The 15,515-nt window shown below is 36.6% G+C and overlaps 1 protein-coding gene across 2 annotated transcripts in view; it reads left to right on the forward strand.

The window, feature by feature from the left end:
• The window catches only part of LOC121865445 (DNA topoisomerase I, mitochondrial-like), a 20,535-nt gene extending 5,667 nt beyond the window's left edge, over nucleotides 1–14,868 (forward strand). The window contains exons 4-11 of one of the 2 annotated variants that reach the window (XM_042364879.1): nucleotides 724–945; nucleotides 4,971–5,111; nucleotides 6,168–6,298; nucleotides 7,116–7,353; nucleotides 7,788–8,144; nucleotides 8,524–8,766; nucleotides 11,522–11,773; nucleotides 12,542–14,868. In XM_042364879.1, coding sequence (XP_042220813.1) covers nucleotides 724–945; nucleotides 4,971–5,111; nucleotides 6,168–6,298; nucleotides 7,116–7,353; nucleotides 7,788–8,144; nucleotides 8,524–8,766; nucleotides 11,522–11,773; nucleotides 12,542–13,195 — 2,238 coding nt within the window. In that variant the 3' untranslated portion in view covers nucleotides 13,196–14,868. The remainder of the gene's footprint in view (nucleotides 1–723; nucleotides 946–4,970; nucleotides 5,112–6,167; nucleotides 6,299–7,115; nucleotides 7,354–7,787; nucleotides 8,145–8,523; nucleotides 8,767–11,521; nucleotides 11,774–12,541) is intronic. The other variant, XM_042364880.1, reaches the window with a different exon arrangement.
• Nucleotides 14,869–15,515: the final 647 nt, after the last annotated feature.

The raw sequence follows: 15,515 nt of genomic DNA on the forward strand, positions 1-15,515 counted from the left end.
GGTTAATGATTTGTACTTATGTGTTTATTTAGCCAGAAGAACACAGATACAGAGTCAATAAAATATCATAATGTTAACATGGCTGAGCCAGTTGAGAGCCCAAGTTTTCTTGAAGGCACCTAATATATATACTGTGTTAAGTTTTGTTGGTCTTTGGAGTCAAAAGCTCAGTATAAGTACACTACATGCAGTATCAGCATTGAATATACAAGGCTGTCAAGTGGTCACTTACTTCTAATTTGATTTCATAGTTGTAGAGGCATAACCAGCCAAGGAGATATACTGTAATTTTAACATTCTTTATACTTTTTAACCTCTTGTGTACAGGATCCCTTCTGAGCTGAATAAAATTGTTTTGCGTTAACCGAATAAAATATTAAGTGATGTCACCGTAGTGAAGGGGCTAACAATAGCCTTGGTGGTATCCCTAAAATTAGAGACACTGTAGGTAAGATTATTTGCTTTCCCTCTTGTGTGTCACACATTGAATTGTAATGTTCACTTATACCTTAAATATTACAATTTTTTTTTTATCCTTAAGTCTTGGATTTAATTTTTTTGAAACTGCTACAAGAATAAACCTTAAATACTGTATGGTTTTTTACAGGGGTGCAGTTTAAGTCAGTGCATTGTGCTATGATTTCTTTTCTTCTTGTGCTATGTTACTGACCGCAATGTTATGTCCTGAACTGAAATATGTTGTACTTTTTTAATATTCAATAGGTTAAGATGGAGGTAAAGGTGGAAGCACTGGAGCCTGAGCCTATCAAAGAAGAAGATATGTGTATAAAAGAAGAACAGTTAGAGAGTGAGGAGGAGGACAAGCTGGTGATCAATGAACCGGTGAAGGAAGAGCCGATGGAGGAGGAGGAGGATGAAGGCCTTCCGGTGAGTAAAGAAGAGCCTGAGGAACAGCTGGATGATGATGAGGATGATATACCATTGGTGAGTGTTAGAATACCTGTATACTAGCTAGATGTGCTGGAAACTCCACCCACATCATCATCTTCTCAGCCTTCATTAGCGCTCGTAGATCGTATACATCGTTCTTGGCATGGTGACCTGGGGAAATGGCTGTGCAAGTACCATCAACTTTTTTATAGATTTTTTAGTATTTTGTAGATTCCTAAGTAAGGCTGCATGGTTTGTATTACTGTTATAATTTATTTGACTTTGCATAATTATAATACAGTAGTTATATCCAGACTACACTGTGATGCAAGTATTAGTGAGCCATTGATAGTTATTAATGTACTGGGTATCTCTGTGGGTGGTTGTACTTTATGGGAAAATTGTAGAAATGCTGTACAAGATTCCAGTAAATTGATGTAGAAATTGAGGTTTTAAAGCGAAGAAAGGTAAATTATGAACTAAATGTGGAGCAGAGTGATTGTTGGCGTCATATTTAGATAGAGGAAAAGAGAACACGAGAAAAAAATATATGCCAGCATAAGGAAATCTTTGGGTTAGAAGTGTGGGCGTGTGCACAAGTTGTATGATTCATTTTGAGGTATGTTATGTATATACCTGTATACTGTACTGTATTTGATTTATTCTGTAATGTTCTGATATAGTATTTTTATCTTCTTGAGGGTGTGGTGCATATATTTTGCATGACTCAACATATGTGAGTACTGTACTGTTAGCTTTGGATGTACTAGTCTAGCTAGAATTATAGTTTATAGCAAATTTTTATGCATGACACATTACAGTACATATATTGTTTTGAGCTGCAAACCTTCATGTGTGTGTGTGTGTGTGCAAGTGCGTACGTACAAGCAAGTTAGGTTCTTGACAACCTTGCTTACACCACATTCATATAAATTGAACTTATTATTAGGAAATAGAGAAGTAACGGGGGTGCATGCCTGGACCTTCAACACCACCACCCCCCCCCTCAAAATTTCGTTTTGTAAACAAGTAAAATATTTTAATATATACCCGGTATAATACAGGGTGTTTCGGAAATGTGTTTCATAATTCGAGGGTATAGTCCTGAGACATACTTAGGATAAATGACTCCATGACCATAGTGACAATCAGGCATGGGACGAAGCCAAGCCTCCGGCTTTGAAGCTGAAACCATTGGAATGTGACAAAGCTAAAGCCAGACATTAAAAAAGTCATGAAGCTGATGCCAAGGCTTTTTGTGGCTTCAGAAAACCTAAACAATATTATTTATATGAAATACATATTGATGGGAATATTTATGGTGTCCTAAATTGCAGCAAGGCTTTGAAATAAGTTGACTTTTTTTAAGCTGATTGTTCTTGGGGTAGCTGGAGTAGCTACAGGAAATGCAGTGAAGGGAACATTATCTGGACCATAGGGTGTCACCATGTCCGACGTTTCTTGCTGTTGATCGTCAGTTACAATAAACTCTGGTATCTTTCGGCCATGTGCAGTTGCGATTGACAGAGGGAGACCACAAGACTGGCAGATATTCAACACAAAGGAGAAAATATTGGGCATCATTGAAGACGATCCTGGGACAAGTATTCGACGAATCGCCAATGAGTGCAGGTGTCGGTTTCTACCATTTGGAAGACCCTACACAAACATCAGCTTCATCCATACCACCATCAAAAGGTCCAACATCTTACTGAAAATGACTATCCTCAGCAGCTGCAGTTTTGTCAATGGTTGCTAAGGCAGAATGCTCACAAATGTTGGCTTCCATCTTTAAGTCTTTTTTTTACAGATGAAACAACGTTTGCAAGAGATGGCATTGTTAATGTATGCAATACGCATGCTCATATCTGCTACCCCAGCGAGTGACAGGTGAAACGTGCACACATTTTCTTGAGGTCATTTTGCTAATGATGCTTCAGGATGTGCCCATTAGGATACGTCAACAATTGTGGTACACGCATGATGGTGCCCCTGCTCATTTTGCTCAAGTAATAAAAGAATTCCTAAATGATGGGTATCCTGTTCCATGCCTACCTTGATCACCTGACCTAAATCCAGTTGACTTATACTTGTGGGGTCAAGTTAAAAAACAAAGTGTATGCTACAGAGGTCCCAGCTAGTAAGGAACTGTGGCGTCGAGTGCAAGGCATTGCCACACGATGGACTTTTCAGACATGTACAACAATCACTTTTGCAACGGCTGAAGCCTACATTCAGGAAGAGGGTCATAACTTTGAACATTTACTGTAAAATTCATATCACATTGCATATGATTACAAATAAAGTGTGTTATGGGACATACTTGTCTTGAAGTTATAGTAATGTTCCACAACATGAAAACACAAGGAATATTCATAATACACTAGAAACTGCTATAATATATTGAATATTAACCCTTAAGCCCCAGGGCTAAATCGAGAAAAAAATCCAAAATTAATTAAAAAAAATGGTGGGAAAATAGGCGGATGTTCTGGAACGTCACCCAGGGCCAAAGGGTTAAACATATTTACACTATATACACCAAAAGGTGAAAATGAAATTACATCACCTACAACTGAGAAACAACACCAGGGACAAAAAGACAAGAACCTCTAATCCTACAATTAGCACATGGAATAAGTGTTACCTATCACAATATACATTATAATGATAACCCTAATCTAAATACACAGAGTAAACTTAGCTGTGAGGTGACCATTCAGTAGCACAAACGCAAAACCCTCAGAGACACCGGATACGTGTACACAGCGCAGGGCAGAATAACAGCACGTCAAGAAGCTAGGGGAGGGAGTCAGCCACTGGTAGACTTACCAACTAACCTCACAGTGGCCAGCTTGTCTATTACTCAGTACATGGATGTAAACATTGACAAAAATAATGCATAATTTATAATACAGGTACTGTACAACAATATACTATGTAACCTAGAACAATACATAAACAAACATAATACAAACAACTTGCAAGATGAAAATGAAAAACATAATGAATAATTCGTTCCTTGAACGAGTTGACTACCTATTTCTCATCACAATTGTACCTGCAACACTATATATTTTATTTATACTCCATAGATTTTATCTCATTCCAACCCCAATTGTCATGTGTTATAACTCCAAAACTATGGAGTAATGACACTATGGTCATGGAGTCATTTATCCTTATGTATTTCTTGGGAATACACCTCCAGAATTATGAAACCTATTTCTGAAATGCCCAGTAAAATAGATGAACATTATTCAACCTCACATTACATTACTTTTCATGGTAAAGACCAACACATTGATATTGAATGTAAGTAATTGGATGCTAAAGTCACTCATTGTGTTGAATAGCAGGAGAGAATGTATTGTGTATGCTCTTGCTTATGGCCACCCACACCTGTTGTACATGATAATGGGAAGGGAAGATGAGTGAAAGAAATGGACTGTTCTGGTCTGATACATAAACATTGCTTCCTCATTGGTTGCATTGCTTTCGAAGGCTAAGTATGCTTAACCCTATAATGTACCTGCTATAAACTTAAGCAGAATGTAGATATTGTGTTCGTTTCATCTTTTGAAAAATATTTCGTATTCATAGTAAATTTTTTTTATTTGGGAACACAAAATGATTACTGTACTACCCTGTATATTTATTTTAGGGTGTGCAATAAACAGGTAGTACCTAAAATAAAGTCTAATCATTGAGAAAATCAGACTTTATTCCTGCTGATTTTTAGGTTCCCGTTTATTGCACGTCCTAAAATACATTTAATCATTAAGGATTCTCAAATAAAATCATGACCCTTTATTTTGTGATGATAATTGAAAAAAGTAAAAGGGTTATGAAGTAATTAGATAAATTTTTAGTACCAAAACAAAACACTTAAGAGATCAGACTTGAGCCAGTGCAGTATTTAGGGTATGTAGAAAGATTTTGTTTACACGATTCATGAAAGTGTGGGGGTGGGGGGGGGGAGGACATCAGGTTGGTGAGGGCAGTGTGAGGGGAATTTCATTATTTTGAAAACAATTTTAATTAACCAAGGCTCACTTGCTCTCTCTCGCCTCCTTCAGTCACATCGGACACATATAAAAGAGGAAGATGATGAGGAGGATGACAAACCTTTGGCCATTCGCAAGAAGGTGAAAACAGAACCCAAAGAGAAGAAGAGGAAAAAAATCAAAGAAGAAGATGAGGATGATGATTTTAAGCCGGTAAGATAGTTGTAGTGTGTCCATTTTCATATTGAAACTTCCATATAATGGACTTCTCTTTGTGTAATCTGTTATATGGAGGTTTTATCATCAAACAGACCTGGCCTTGATAGCCAACTCACCTCTCCATATAGTCTGTTAAATAGAGGTTTCACAGTACAGTATTATTATTTTTTAATGGGGCATTTCAAATGGAGGATAATTAAGAGAATCACAAACAAAAACTAAATTTAATTATGCTTTTACAGGGATAATCTCTCTGCTGATGCTGAGTTATGCTGCAGAGCACATTGTAATACAGTATTCCTTGCTTCTGGGAATGACAGGGTACATTTACTTAGTTTGAGATAGTCTTTGGGGGATGGATGGACATGGTGATGATTGGTGATCTTAAGTTGTATGGTGAAGGGCCATAAGTTAAACAGATAGATCAGGGGCGTAAAAAATATGGCTTGCATGCCACACTTGTATCTTTTACTCTCCTAGCTAACACTTAAACTTGGTTAAATCAAACTCGCCTTTGAAAATGAGTTTGACAGACACGCCCTGGTCCTTGGTTGTGTGGTGAAGGAATTTAAGTTAAGATATATACTAAGGTCTGTTTTGGTGGAAGAAGAGCACATTTAGAAGAACATTTCTTTTTGCATAAGGAGTGAATAGTAGCAGACAAAAGGAGACATTGGTATAACATCTAGCCACCTTGCAGTAGTGGCAGAAAGAGGGTGGCACTAACTGTATCTTATGTGTCACAATCACTACTTTTAGCCCTATATGTTTGAATCAATGATCAGTAGGTGTGATTATATATTGTGTTAACCTAATCAGTGGTTATCTCAATCACATGCCTTATCATTATTAACAGGTAATTATGTTATGCTCACCTTAACCCTTAAATGGCAACCATCATAAGTGAAAGTTGGAAGTTTCAGGTTTCTTGAGGTCCATTTTGCCTTTATTCAGTGGGGGGGGGGGGTTAGGGATTCATTTGCTGCTGGTCAGGGTCAACACCTATGAATTTACCTGAAGATACAGTATCATTTCATTCTTTTACTACAGGAGAAGAAGAAAGTTAAGAAGGAGAAGAAAGAGAAGAAATCAAGGGGATCAAAGTTAATGTCTTCTCCGGGGTCCCAATCAGAGTCTCCCACCAAGAAGCCCAAGAAGGAGGAGGAGCCAGTGTGGAAATGGTTTGTACTATTTGTTATCATCATTGATTATGGCCATTAGAGGCATATTTTATCACTGTTACATATACTGCTTCTGATAGCAAGTTAGTGCTATTTTAATTGTTAACATCATCATTGTTGTTATGGCCATTTTAGAAATAGTTTGTCACTGCTACATACTTGATATCCGGTTAGTACTACTGTTATTATTATCAGCAGCATCTTTTGGTCATTGTAGGAATATTTTATTACTGCTACATACTTGATAGCCAATTAGTGCTAATTTTGTTGGTCAACATTGTGCTACAATAACAGGCCAGTTAATGTCTTGTATGTACAACATCACTTATGGAGGCACTGGATAAGTAGCGATAGTAACCTTTTTCCTAATGATTAAGCCTCCACACATTTTCAATCTTGATATTACTCTAAATGAAACGTCTTCCTTATTTGTGTGTTCTCACCTTTCCTCCATGTATATGTGTTATGCAAGTTTCACAGTAAGAAAGAATTAAGGTTTGGGTTGTAACATGTGAGATACTGTCATCACAAAAAAATCTTAGTCAGCGCAGATATTTGTTTGCACTCTACCTTCCGCTTCACTTGGGCATTTCAGTGAACTTCGCACACATGAAAAAAGTTATTAGGGCAAAGATCAAGGTCACTGTTTAGAGTGAAAAGTCAACTCACTTATGGATCTGTTTCTTGTAATACAGACATTAACTGCCTGTGTATGGGGGTTTCTCTCTTTCTGCTGAATAAAATCAACTGGTGTTAGCCATAGTGAGGGGTTAGATGATAAATGAATTTGGGATGTAGCATTTGTTTACTCTTTCAGGTGGGAGGAAACCAAACGTGATGACGGACTTAAGTGGACTTTCTTGGAACACAAGGGACCACTAATGGCCGAGGCGTACGTGCCGCTTCCGAGTAATGTCAAGTTCTACTACAACGGGGAGCACATGCATCTTAGTGAGGAAGCCGAGGAGGTGGCTGGGTTCTACGCCCGTATGTTGGAGCATGATTACACCACCAAAGAGGTCTTTAACAGTAACTTCATGAAGGACTGGAGAAAGGTGATTATATTTGATTACCTTTTCAGGTTGATCTTGCTAGTGGTGTCTGTCATGGCAGGGATGATTGTGGATAATGGAGAATGCTAGTGGTGCATTCAGTTGAGGAAAATAGTGAGTGCTAATGATGCTGTCAATTAGGATGATAGGGAGTGATAAAGGTGCATTTCATTGAGGATAGTGAGTGCTAATGGTGCATTTTATTGTAGATGATAGAGAGTGCTAATGGTTCATTCAACTCCTTGCAAATGTAGGTTAACTTTGTTGTTCCTGGTGATGCTCATTTTCCTTCCAATGTGATGGATGATTGATAAAAAGAGATTGACTGTTGTTCAGAATTTGTATTTACAGTAGTAAAAGTAAGTTTGACTAATGTAATAAAATTGAATAGGAGTATTATATAATATAGCTTGGAATAATGTTTATTTTTATTTCAGGTTATGACATCTAAGGAGAGGGAAGTCATTACAGACATTAGTAAGTGTGACTTTCGCCGTATTCACGCTTATTATGTGCAACAGAACGAGGATAGAAAAAATCGCTCCAAAGAAGAGAGGAAAGCTCTTAAAGAAAAGAACGAAGCTCTCATCGCTGAGTACGGTTGGTGCAACATTGACAGTCACAAACAGCGCATCGGCAACTTTAAGATAGAACCTCCGGGGTTATTCCGTGGCCGTGGGGAGCATCCCAAACAAGGCATGTTGAAGAAGCGCATCATGCCAGAGGATGTCATCATCAACTGTTCCAAGGACTCTGTGATACCCAAGCCACCTGCAGGACATAAATGGAAAGAAGTGAGTCATTCTTACTCTACCGAAGAAGCAGTATATTTTGCAATTTCTAACTGGACTGTCTGTAAAAATGAATAAGATATGTTTTAGCTGTACATTACAGTACAGGTACTGTACTAGTGTTTTGTGTGTCAGTTCTTCTTGACATTGAATGAGAATTTTCCAAGGACTATTTTTCTAAACCTTTACCCTAGCAGTCGGCCTGGGCTTTATATATATATATATATATAATATATATATATATATATATATATATATATATATATATATATATATATATATATATATATATATATATATATATATATATATATATATATATATATTTTTTTTCTGGATGGTAAAGCATCAAATATATTTATACACTATATCTTTTTTCCAGGTACGAGCAGATCCATCAGTAACGTGGTTAGCCTGTTGGGTGGAAAACGTTCAAGGTCAGACCAAGTATGTAATGCTAAATGCTGCCTCTAAACTCAAGGGTGAAAAAGATTGGCAGAAATATGAGATGGCTCGAAAATTGCACCGGCGTGTGGACAATATTCGGGAACAATATAGGTTCGACTGGAAGAGTAAAGAAATGCGGATAAGACAACGTGCTGTTGCTCTATATTTCATTGATAAGGTAACTGTATTTTTTCTATGGAAATATTAGTTTTCATCAGATAGTGTTAAATGTACCAGTTTGTTAAATATACCACTATATTAAATTACCAATATGTTAAATATACCAGTGTTTTATATAAACATATATATATATATATATATATATATATATATATATATATATATATATATATATATATATATATATATATATATATATATATATATATATATATATATATATATATATATATATATATATACACACACACACAGGTTGTACCTCTCTAGTCCGGCATTCTGTGGTCCGGAAACGTGGTCCGGAACGATTTTAGTTTGTCCAATAGGTAGATAGGCAGCTTTTTTTTTATCTGTTTTTTTATCTTATTATTATTATTATTACAGGAGTATTAAATTTTTGCCCCTCAGGCCCCAATGTGGGTCAGTGACCTATGCCCGGGTGGGCTAATCCCCTAAAAAAACAAAACAACAAAGCCGCGGGAAATTAAGGTTTGTTTACATCCGGCAGTTCGGCTGCTCTCTCTCTCTCTCTGCTTGTCTATACAGAGTACAACATTTAACCCTTCAATATATATGAGCAGTAAATAAGTGTTGCTTTCATATTCTTATGTAGAGTAATGACAATATGTTTTCACATGTGCGCACTTACATACGAGCAGTCTCACTTTTTTTTTTTACCATTAATGGTTAGCTACTTATATTGTTCCATTTATTAACATTAAATAACATTACAGGTACTTCAAGCAACCATATTCATTTTTTACATTAATTTTACTACAGCTAAACTCAGGGTCTTATTTTCTTCAGTTTTATATGTAGAACCAATCAGCCACTGGTTTCATAAGCTTTAACATAAACAATGCCGGCAGCCGTCTCGTCTCCTCTAATATTCCACATATTATTAATAAATTGTATTGTTAATTTTGCACACACGTACATTAATTCAATAAAAACAAATTCAGAAACATTAATGAAAATATATATGAACAGTAAATAAGTGTTGCTTTCATATTCTTTTGTAAAGTAATGACGATATGTTTTCACGTGTGCGCATGCGCACTTACATATGCGATCTCTCTTTTTCTTTACCATTATCGTTAGCTAATTCTATTGTTCCATTTATTAACATTAAATAACATTACTTAAAACAACCATATTAATTTTACTACAGCTACAACCAAGGTCTTATTTTCTTCAGTTTTATATGTAGAACCAGTCAGTCACCGGTTTTGTAATCAACGAAAACAATGCTGTGTCATTTCCTCGTGTGTTTTAATTTTCTACGTATTATTAATGAATTGTATTGCGCATTTTGCACACATAAACATTAATTCAATAAAAAAGACATTCAGTAATAAACAATAATGAATCTTTTGTACATAAGAGAAATGACGCTGTTTACACGATTATGCACGTCGTCTGCACGTTGACGGGCCGTTCAAACCCGTCAAAATTCAAGTTTCCGCCGTTAAAATTTTTATTTATTTAATTTTTTGTGTGTTCCAATAAAATACATTAAGAATTAAAAACTTGCGAAATTTGAGAAGCTACTATATGACATTTAACCCTTCAATATGTCTTCAAAGAGACCATGACGCAGAGAAAGTGGTGCTAGTGCTTCCAGGCATAAGCACAAGTCACTATCTATCCAGGAAAAGGGTGAATTTCCATGGTCCGGCACCGGTCAGGTCCCGAGGTTGCTGGACTAGAGAGGTACAACCTGTATATATATATATACAGTGACCCCTCGTTTAACGAATTTCTTACGAACCGACCTCAACATGTTTTCGCTTGCACTGACCGGGCAACCAGCTTTAATATCAGTCCGCCAATACATTAATCGGTTCTAGGGCTTAAATTCCTTTCTATTTTAGTAAATATCAAGAAGTTTATACTATTCAATAATTTTAAAAGTTTAATATTAATTTTTTAGTCATTTTAACAATTTTTTAGTCATTTTAACAATTATTGAACATAATTGAAGGTAAAGTGACTAGTTTAATGCGCGGCATCCAGCCTCTTAACACAGCAAACAGGCGTTAGTCTCTCTCTGTTTTCACTGGAGGTAACATCTTGCTTGAGACTCTCTTCAACTAAACGCTTTTTTTCTGTTTCCAAGCAAATTATTGGTCATTTTGAAATATATTTTACATATTGACAATATATAATGCAGTGCAGTGTTGATTTAAAGAAAATAATCTTGAATTACACCAAGAGCTAAAATTTTATGGGTGAAATGGCGCCATGGGTGACTTCTCTTCCACCAATGCCTTCTCTTCTTCCTTCTCCTCCACCCCCATTCTAAATCCCATCATCATCATCAGGAGCCTTCTACATACATACCTCAAAGTAAGTGAACTTTTCTACCATTTTTGTTGAATTTAGGAAATTTTCGGTGAGCTGGAACCAATTACCCAAAACCCATTGAAACAATGGTTTTGCTGGTTAACGAACGACCTTCTGGAACGGATTGAGTTTACAATCGAGGTCACTATATATATATATATATATATATATATATATATATATATATATATATATATATATATATATATATATATATATATATATATATATATATATATATATATATATATATATATATATATCAGTATGTTAAGTATACCAATACTGTATGTTAAATGTACCCTACTACAATAGATCCATGAGTGTTAATCATAAGAGCAAGCCAAGTACCGGGTATGCTGAATTCTTTGCCTGCCGGACATTAACCGGTTATCTTTTCCCAACAGCTAGCACTTCGAGCGGGTAACGAGAAAGATGAGGACCAGGCAGACACAGTCGGTTGCTGCTCTCTGCGTGTAGAACACATATCGCTACATGAAGAGAAGGATGGCAAGGAGTACGTGGTAGTGTTTGACTTCCTGGGTAAAGATTCTATTCGGTATTACAATGAGGAGTCGGTGGAGAGGAGGGTATTCAAGAACCTACAACTCTTTAAGGAAAACAAGGAGGATGGAAATGATCTCTTCGACCGTCTCAATGTGAGTTTTTTTTATATACAGTAGGTACAATCGCACCGATTTGCACATTACTATTAATACATCTTGTATTGTACATGAGCAAGTATTTTTGTGTTTCTGATTGACCTGATTTTAGTTAACTAGTAATTTACTTGAATATGAGAAGGTACACCATCACAGTCACACATTTGTACATGGTGTACAGGTTCCTCTCTGAACTGAATTACATTGTCTGGCAGCCAAATAAAATATTGAAAGTAGTATCACCTTAGTGAAGGGGTCAATGAATGAGGGGTAAGCTGTGTTTCTGTTGATGCTGGCCACTGTACCAGAGAACAAGGGGCTGTAGAGTAAAGAAAAAATATTGTACTGTAATGTAGTTTAGAAGTATTCCTGGTACATAAAGATGTCATGGAGTGGATATACTGTAGTATAATATTGGTCTGGAGGTACCTTGTAAGGGTTAAAGTTTGGCCTGATACATCCTTTATTAGATGACTCGTTGAAGAACTTAAGAAGCAAGAATTGTCTCCTCAGTACTGTACTGTATGATTTTTGTGCAATGAGAACTGTTTTCTCCCCCATGTGTTGGTAAAGGTTGTAAAATCAAGAAAACTGGGCAAATACTTGTGTTTGAAAGAATTCTATGTAAGGATTTAATTTTTTGTTTCATATATATTCTTATGATGGAATTTGACTACCATTGTTGTTAGTGTATTGATAGGGAATTTCAATTCGTATGTTTTTGCTTCATGGAATTGAAATTTACATTTATCATTTTCTTTTCAGACGCAAATCCTGAATAAACACTTGAATGAGTTGATGGACGGTTTAACTGCTAAGGTTTTCCGTACGTACAACGCTTCTCGCACTCTGCAAGAACAGCTTGATCTCCTTACAAATGAAGAAGACCCACTGCCTGCTAAAGTTCTATCATACAACAGAGCAAATCGAGCTGTGGCGTTGCTATGTAACCATCAACGTGCAGCCCCCAAGACCTTTGATAAGTCAATGGCAAATTTACAGAAGAAGATTGATGATAAGAAAGAGCAAATAGAAGAAACAGAGAGGGATTGCAAGCAGTTGAAAAAGGCAGCAAAATCAGGCGGCTCCCAGAAAGAAAAGATGGGATACGAGAAGAAGAAGAAGGCCCTGGAACGCTTGAAGGAGCAGTTAGAGAAGCTGGTACTCTCTGCAACAGACAAAGAGGAAAACAAGACTATTGCTCTAGGTACTTCTAAGCTCAACTATCTGGATCCTCGTATCTCGGTGGCGTGGTGCAAGAAGTATGGAGTTCCCGTCGAGAAGGTTTACAACAAAACTCAGCGTCAGAAGTTCCAGTGGGCTATTGACATGGCCACTGCTGAATATAACTTCATGGGAGAGCCAATGAACATGTCTAGGAATGAGTATGGTGATGGTGAAGAAGAGGAAGATGAGTAGACAGTCAGTCATATTCAGGTGTTGACTAATGAATGACCAAAGATGATATTTTGGTAACTTGCACAGTGAAGATGTATTGTTGGAGTGGTCTTGTACATCCTCATTCGTACCCTTAATATAGGCCCAATATGGTCTGAGTATTTTTAGTCTCACTAGGTTATAGTGAAGGGAATGTGCAACTTTGGGACAGAACACAAAGGAATAATAGAGTTGTATTTTATTGAGGTTAAATTGTGTACCTTTAATATTTATTACACAAATCCATAATTTTAAGTATTTGTATGTAGTTTTGCTATGCTAAGCTATTTTGCGTGTATGAATTAATTTTTCTATTCACTAGTGTAAGTCGGGAATTGTTCACAGGAGTAAAGAGGTTTTTACTGGACATGAGACTTGAGGCGCTGTGGGTCGATAAGTTCAATTCTGTAACTTGTGTTAAATAGTTATTTATCTATAGTATATTCTTAGATATTTAATATAATTTTATATGAACTGTTATATATATAGGAATGTAGTAAATGAATTTGCACTTCAGATACTGAACTATACAATACATGTCAGATTGATTGTGGACAAAATTTCTAAGCAAAGAAGGGAGGGAGGGAGGGAAGTGTTGCTCCTGTGCAGTCTGTACTAGTTACATCTTCATGATCACATGCCACTCTTTTATTAAGTTTCAAGGAATAGAATCAAAACGGTCCTCAAAGGCTGTCTAAGTATTATCCAGATAATTTAGACTGTTTAGGTCTACAGATTTTATTTATTCTGTGATCTGACTTTTTAAAAGTTTTAATTATGCTGCTCCTGTGTTCTGACTAGTGGTGACTGATAATCATCACTGTATTGGATGAATAAGTCTATTTGATCTCTCAAAGTTGGTCAAAAAACATAAGGAAATCTTAGCCAAGGATTTTATTAATCTGCCAAGGTGAAGTTACTCAACATTTTATAACTTGGATGCAATTTTAATTTAAAATTGTTGCATCTTAACTTATCTGCCACTGTAGAGGAGTAAAGCTCTGGATTATTTACCCACATCACATGGGGTTGAGCCTTGGAACAGGCATTGGCTGGTGAAGTGTTGTTCAAGAGAGCCGCTCATATTCTGGTCAGGCTCCCAGACTAGCTGACCCTTTTTGCCTGGGAGGTGGCAACCTACATTTTTACTCATCATTTTTTTTTTAGAATTGATTTTGGGTTTAGTTAGAGGAAGGTTGTGTTGGGCAGCTGGTGGCTCTGGCCATGTGGCTGCCACCCGCATCCCCTGGTGGCTGTCAACTAGATTAGTTTCTAGATTTTTAAGTTATGATCGGTGTAAGTTTATGTAGAATTTATGGAATTTAATTGTGTTAGCTGATGCACCAGCGGGATATGTATAACATCTGAGGTCATGATGTAGGCAAATTTTTAAGTGAGAGAAAATGTGCATTGTAAGTCAGCATGTGTAAGCCTTTGGAAGGAACTCATGGGACCATTCAAGCAGATATATTAATATAATTCTGGACTAAGCTGTTTGGACTTAACTGAAATTGATAAAACAAAATGCATCATGGTCTGTGTTTTGCCAACATAGAAACTCACATTAGATCTTCCCAGTTCAGCTGGCCATTCCATACCATTATGTGATATGCACCGTGTACATAATAATTATCATCAATAAACCTTCATCATGGGGTTGTTGTGTAATGAATCCTATGAAACTTAAGGTGTTCAAAGATGGCCATGGAGGTAAGGCTTTTATTTGGAGACATTGTAAAGAGATACCCTGTACTGTACCTGTCAATGTGTGAGGTAAGGTTAGGTCAAGATTATCTGTTGTATGAGGTAGTACAGTAATTACCTGGTTTATTGAAAGTCTTATTAAACACTTCCTGAGAGTTACAGTACGTATAAACAACCAGAACAATTGGTGATACAGTAGTCAAATTTGTGTTTGATACTGGGGCTACTACTCCTTATTCCTTTAACCCTCTTGTTGTCTTTTGATGTAAATTGCATTGCTAAGAGCTCCTGTGCTGGTTCAACCCATTCTGCACAGCACTATTTCAAAGTGAGCACTGGTTTATCGACCACAATATCCTCCTAGTCTCCTGGGCTGGCAGTTGGGCCTGGAATGCTCTACCCAATGTTTACTAAAACGTTTTTTTTTTCCTATTACTGATGCAATCTGCATTGATAGACTGTAGGGGGGTGAAATTGTAAACGACGCTATTTGCATTGAAAGACCACGAGGGGTTGAGATTTCTGACCATGGCCAGTATTACCGAAGGGTTGATGGTACAGGTAGTACAGTATATTTTAGATTCTGAGAGAAATAACT

The sequence above is a fragment of the Homarus americanus genome, unplaced genomic scaffold, assembly GCF_018991925.1.
Source record: "Homarus americanus isolate GMGI-L3 unplaced genomic scaffold, GMGI_Hamer_2.0 scaffold25483, whole genome shotgun sequence".
Classification (NCBI taxonomy): domain Eukaryota; kingdom Metazoa; phylum Arthropoda; class Malacostraca; order Decapoda; family Nephropidae; genus Homarus; species Homarus americanus.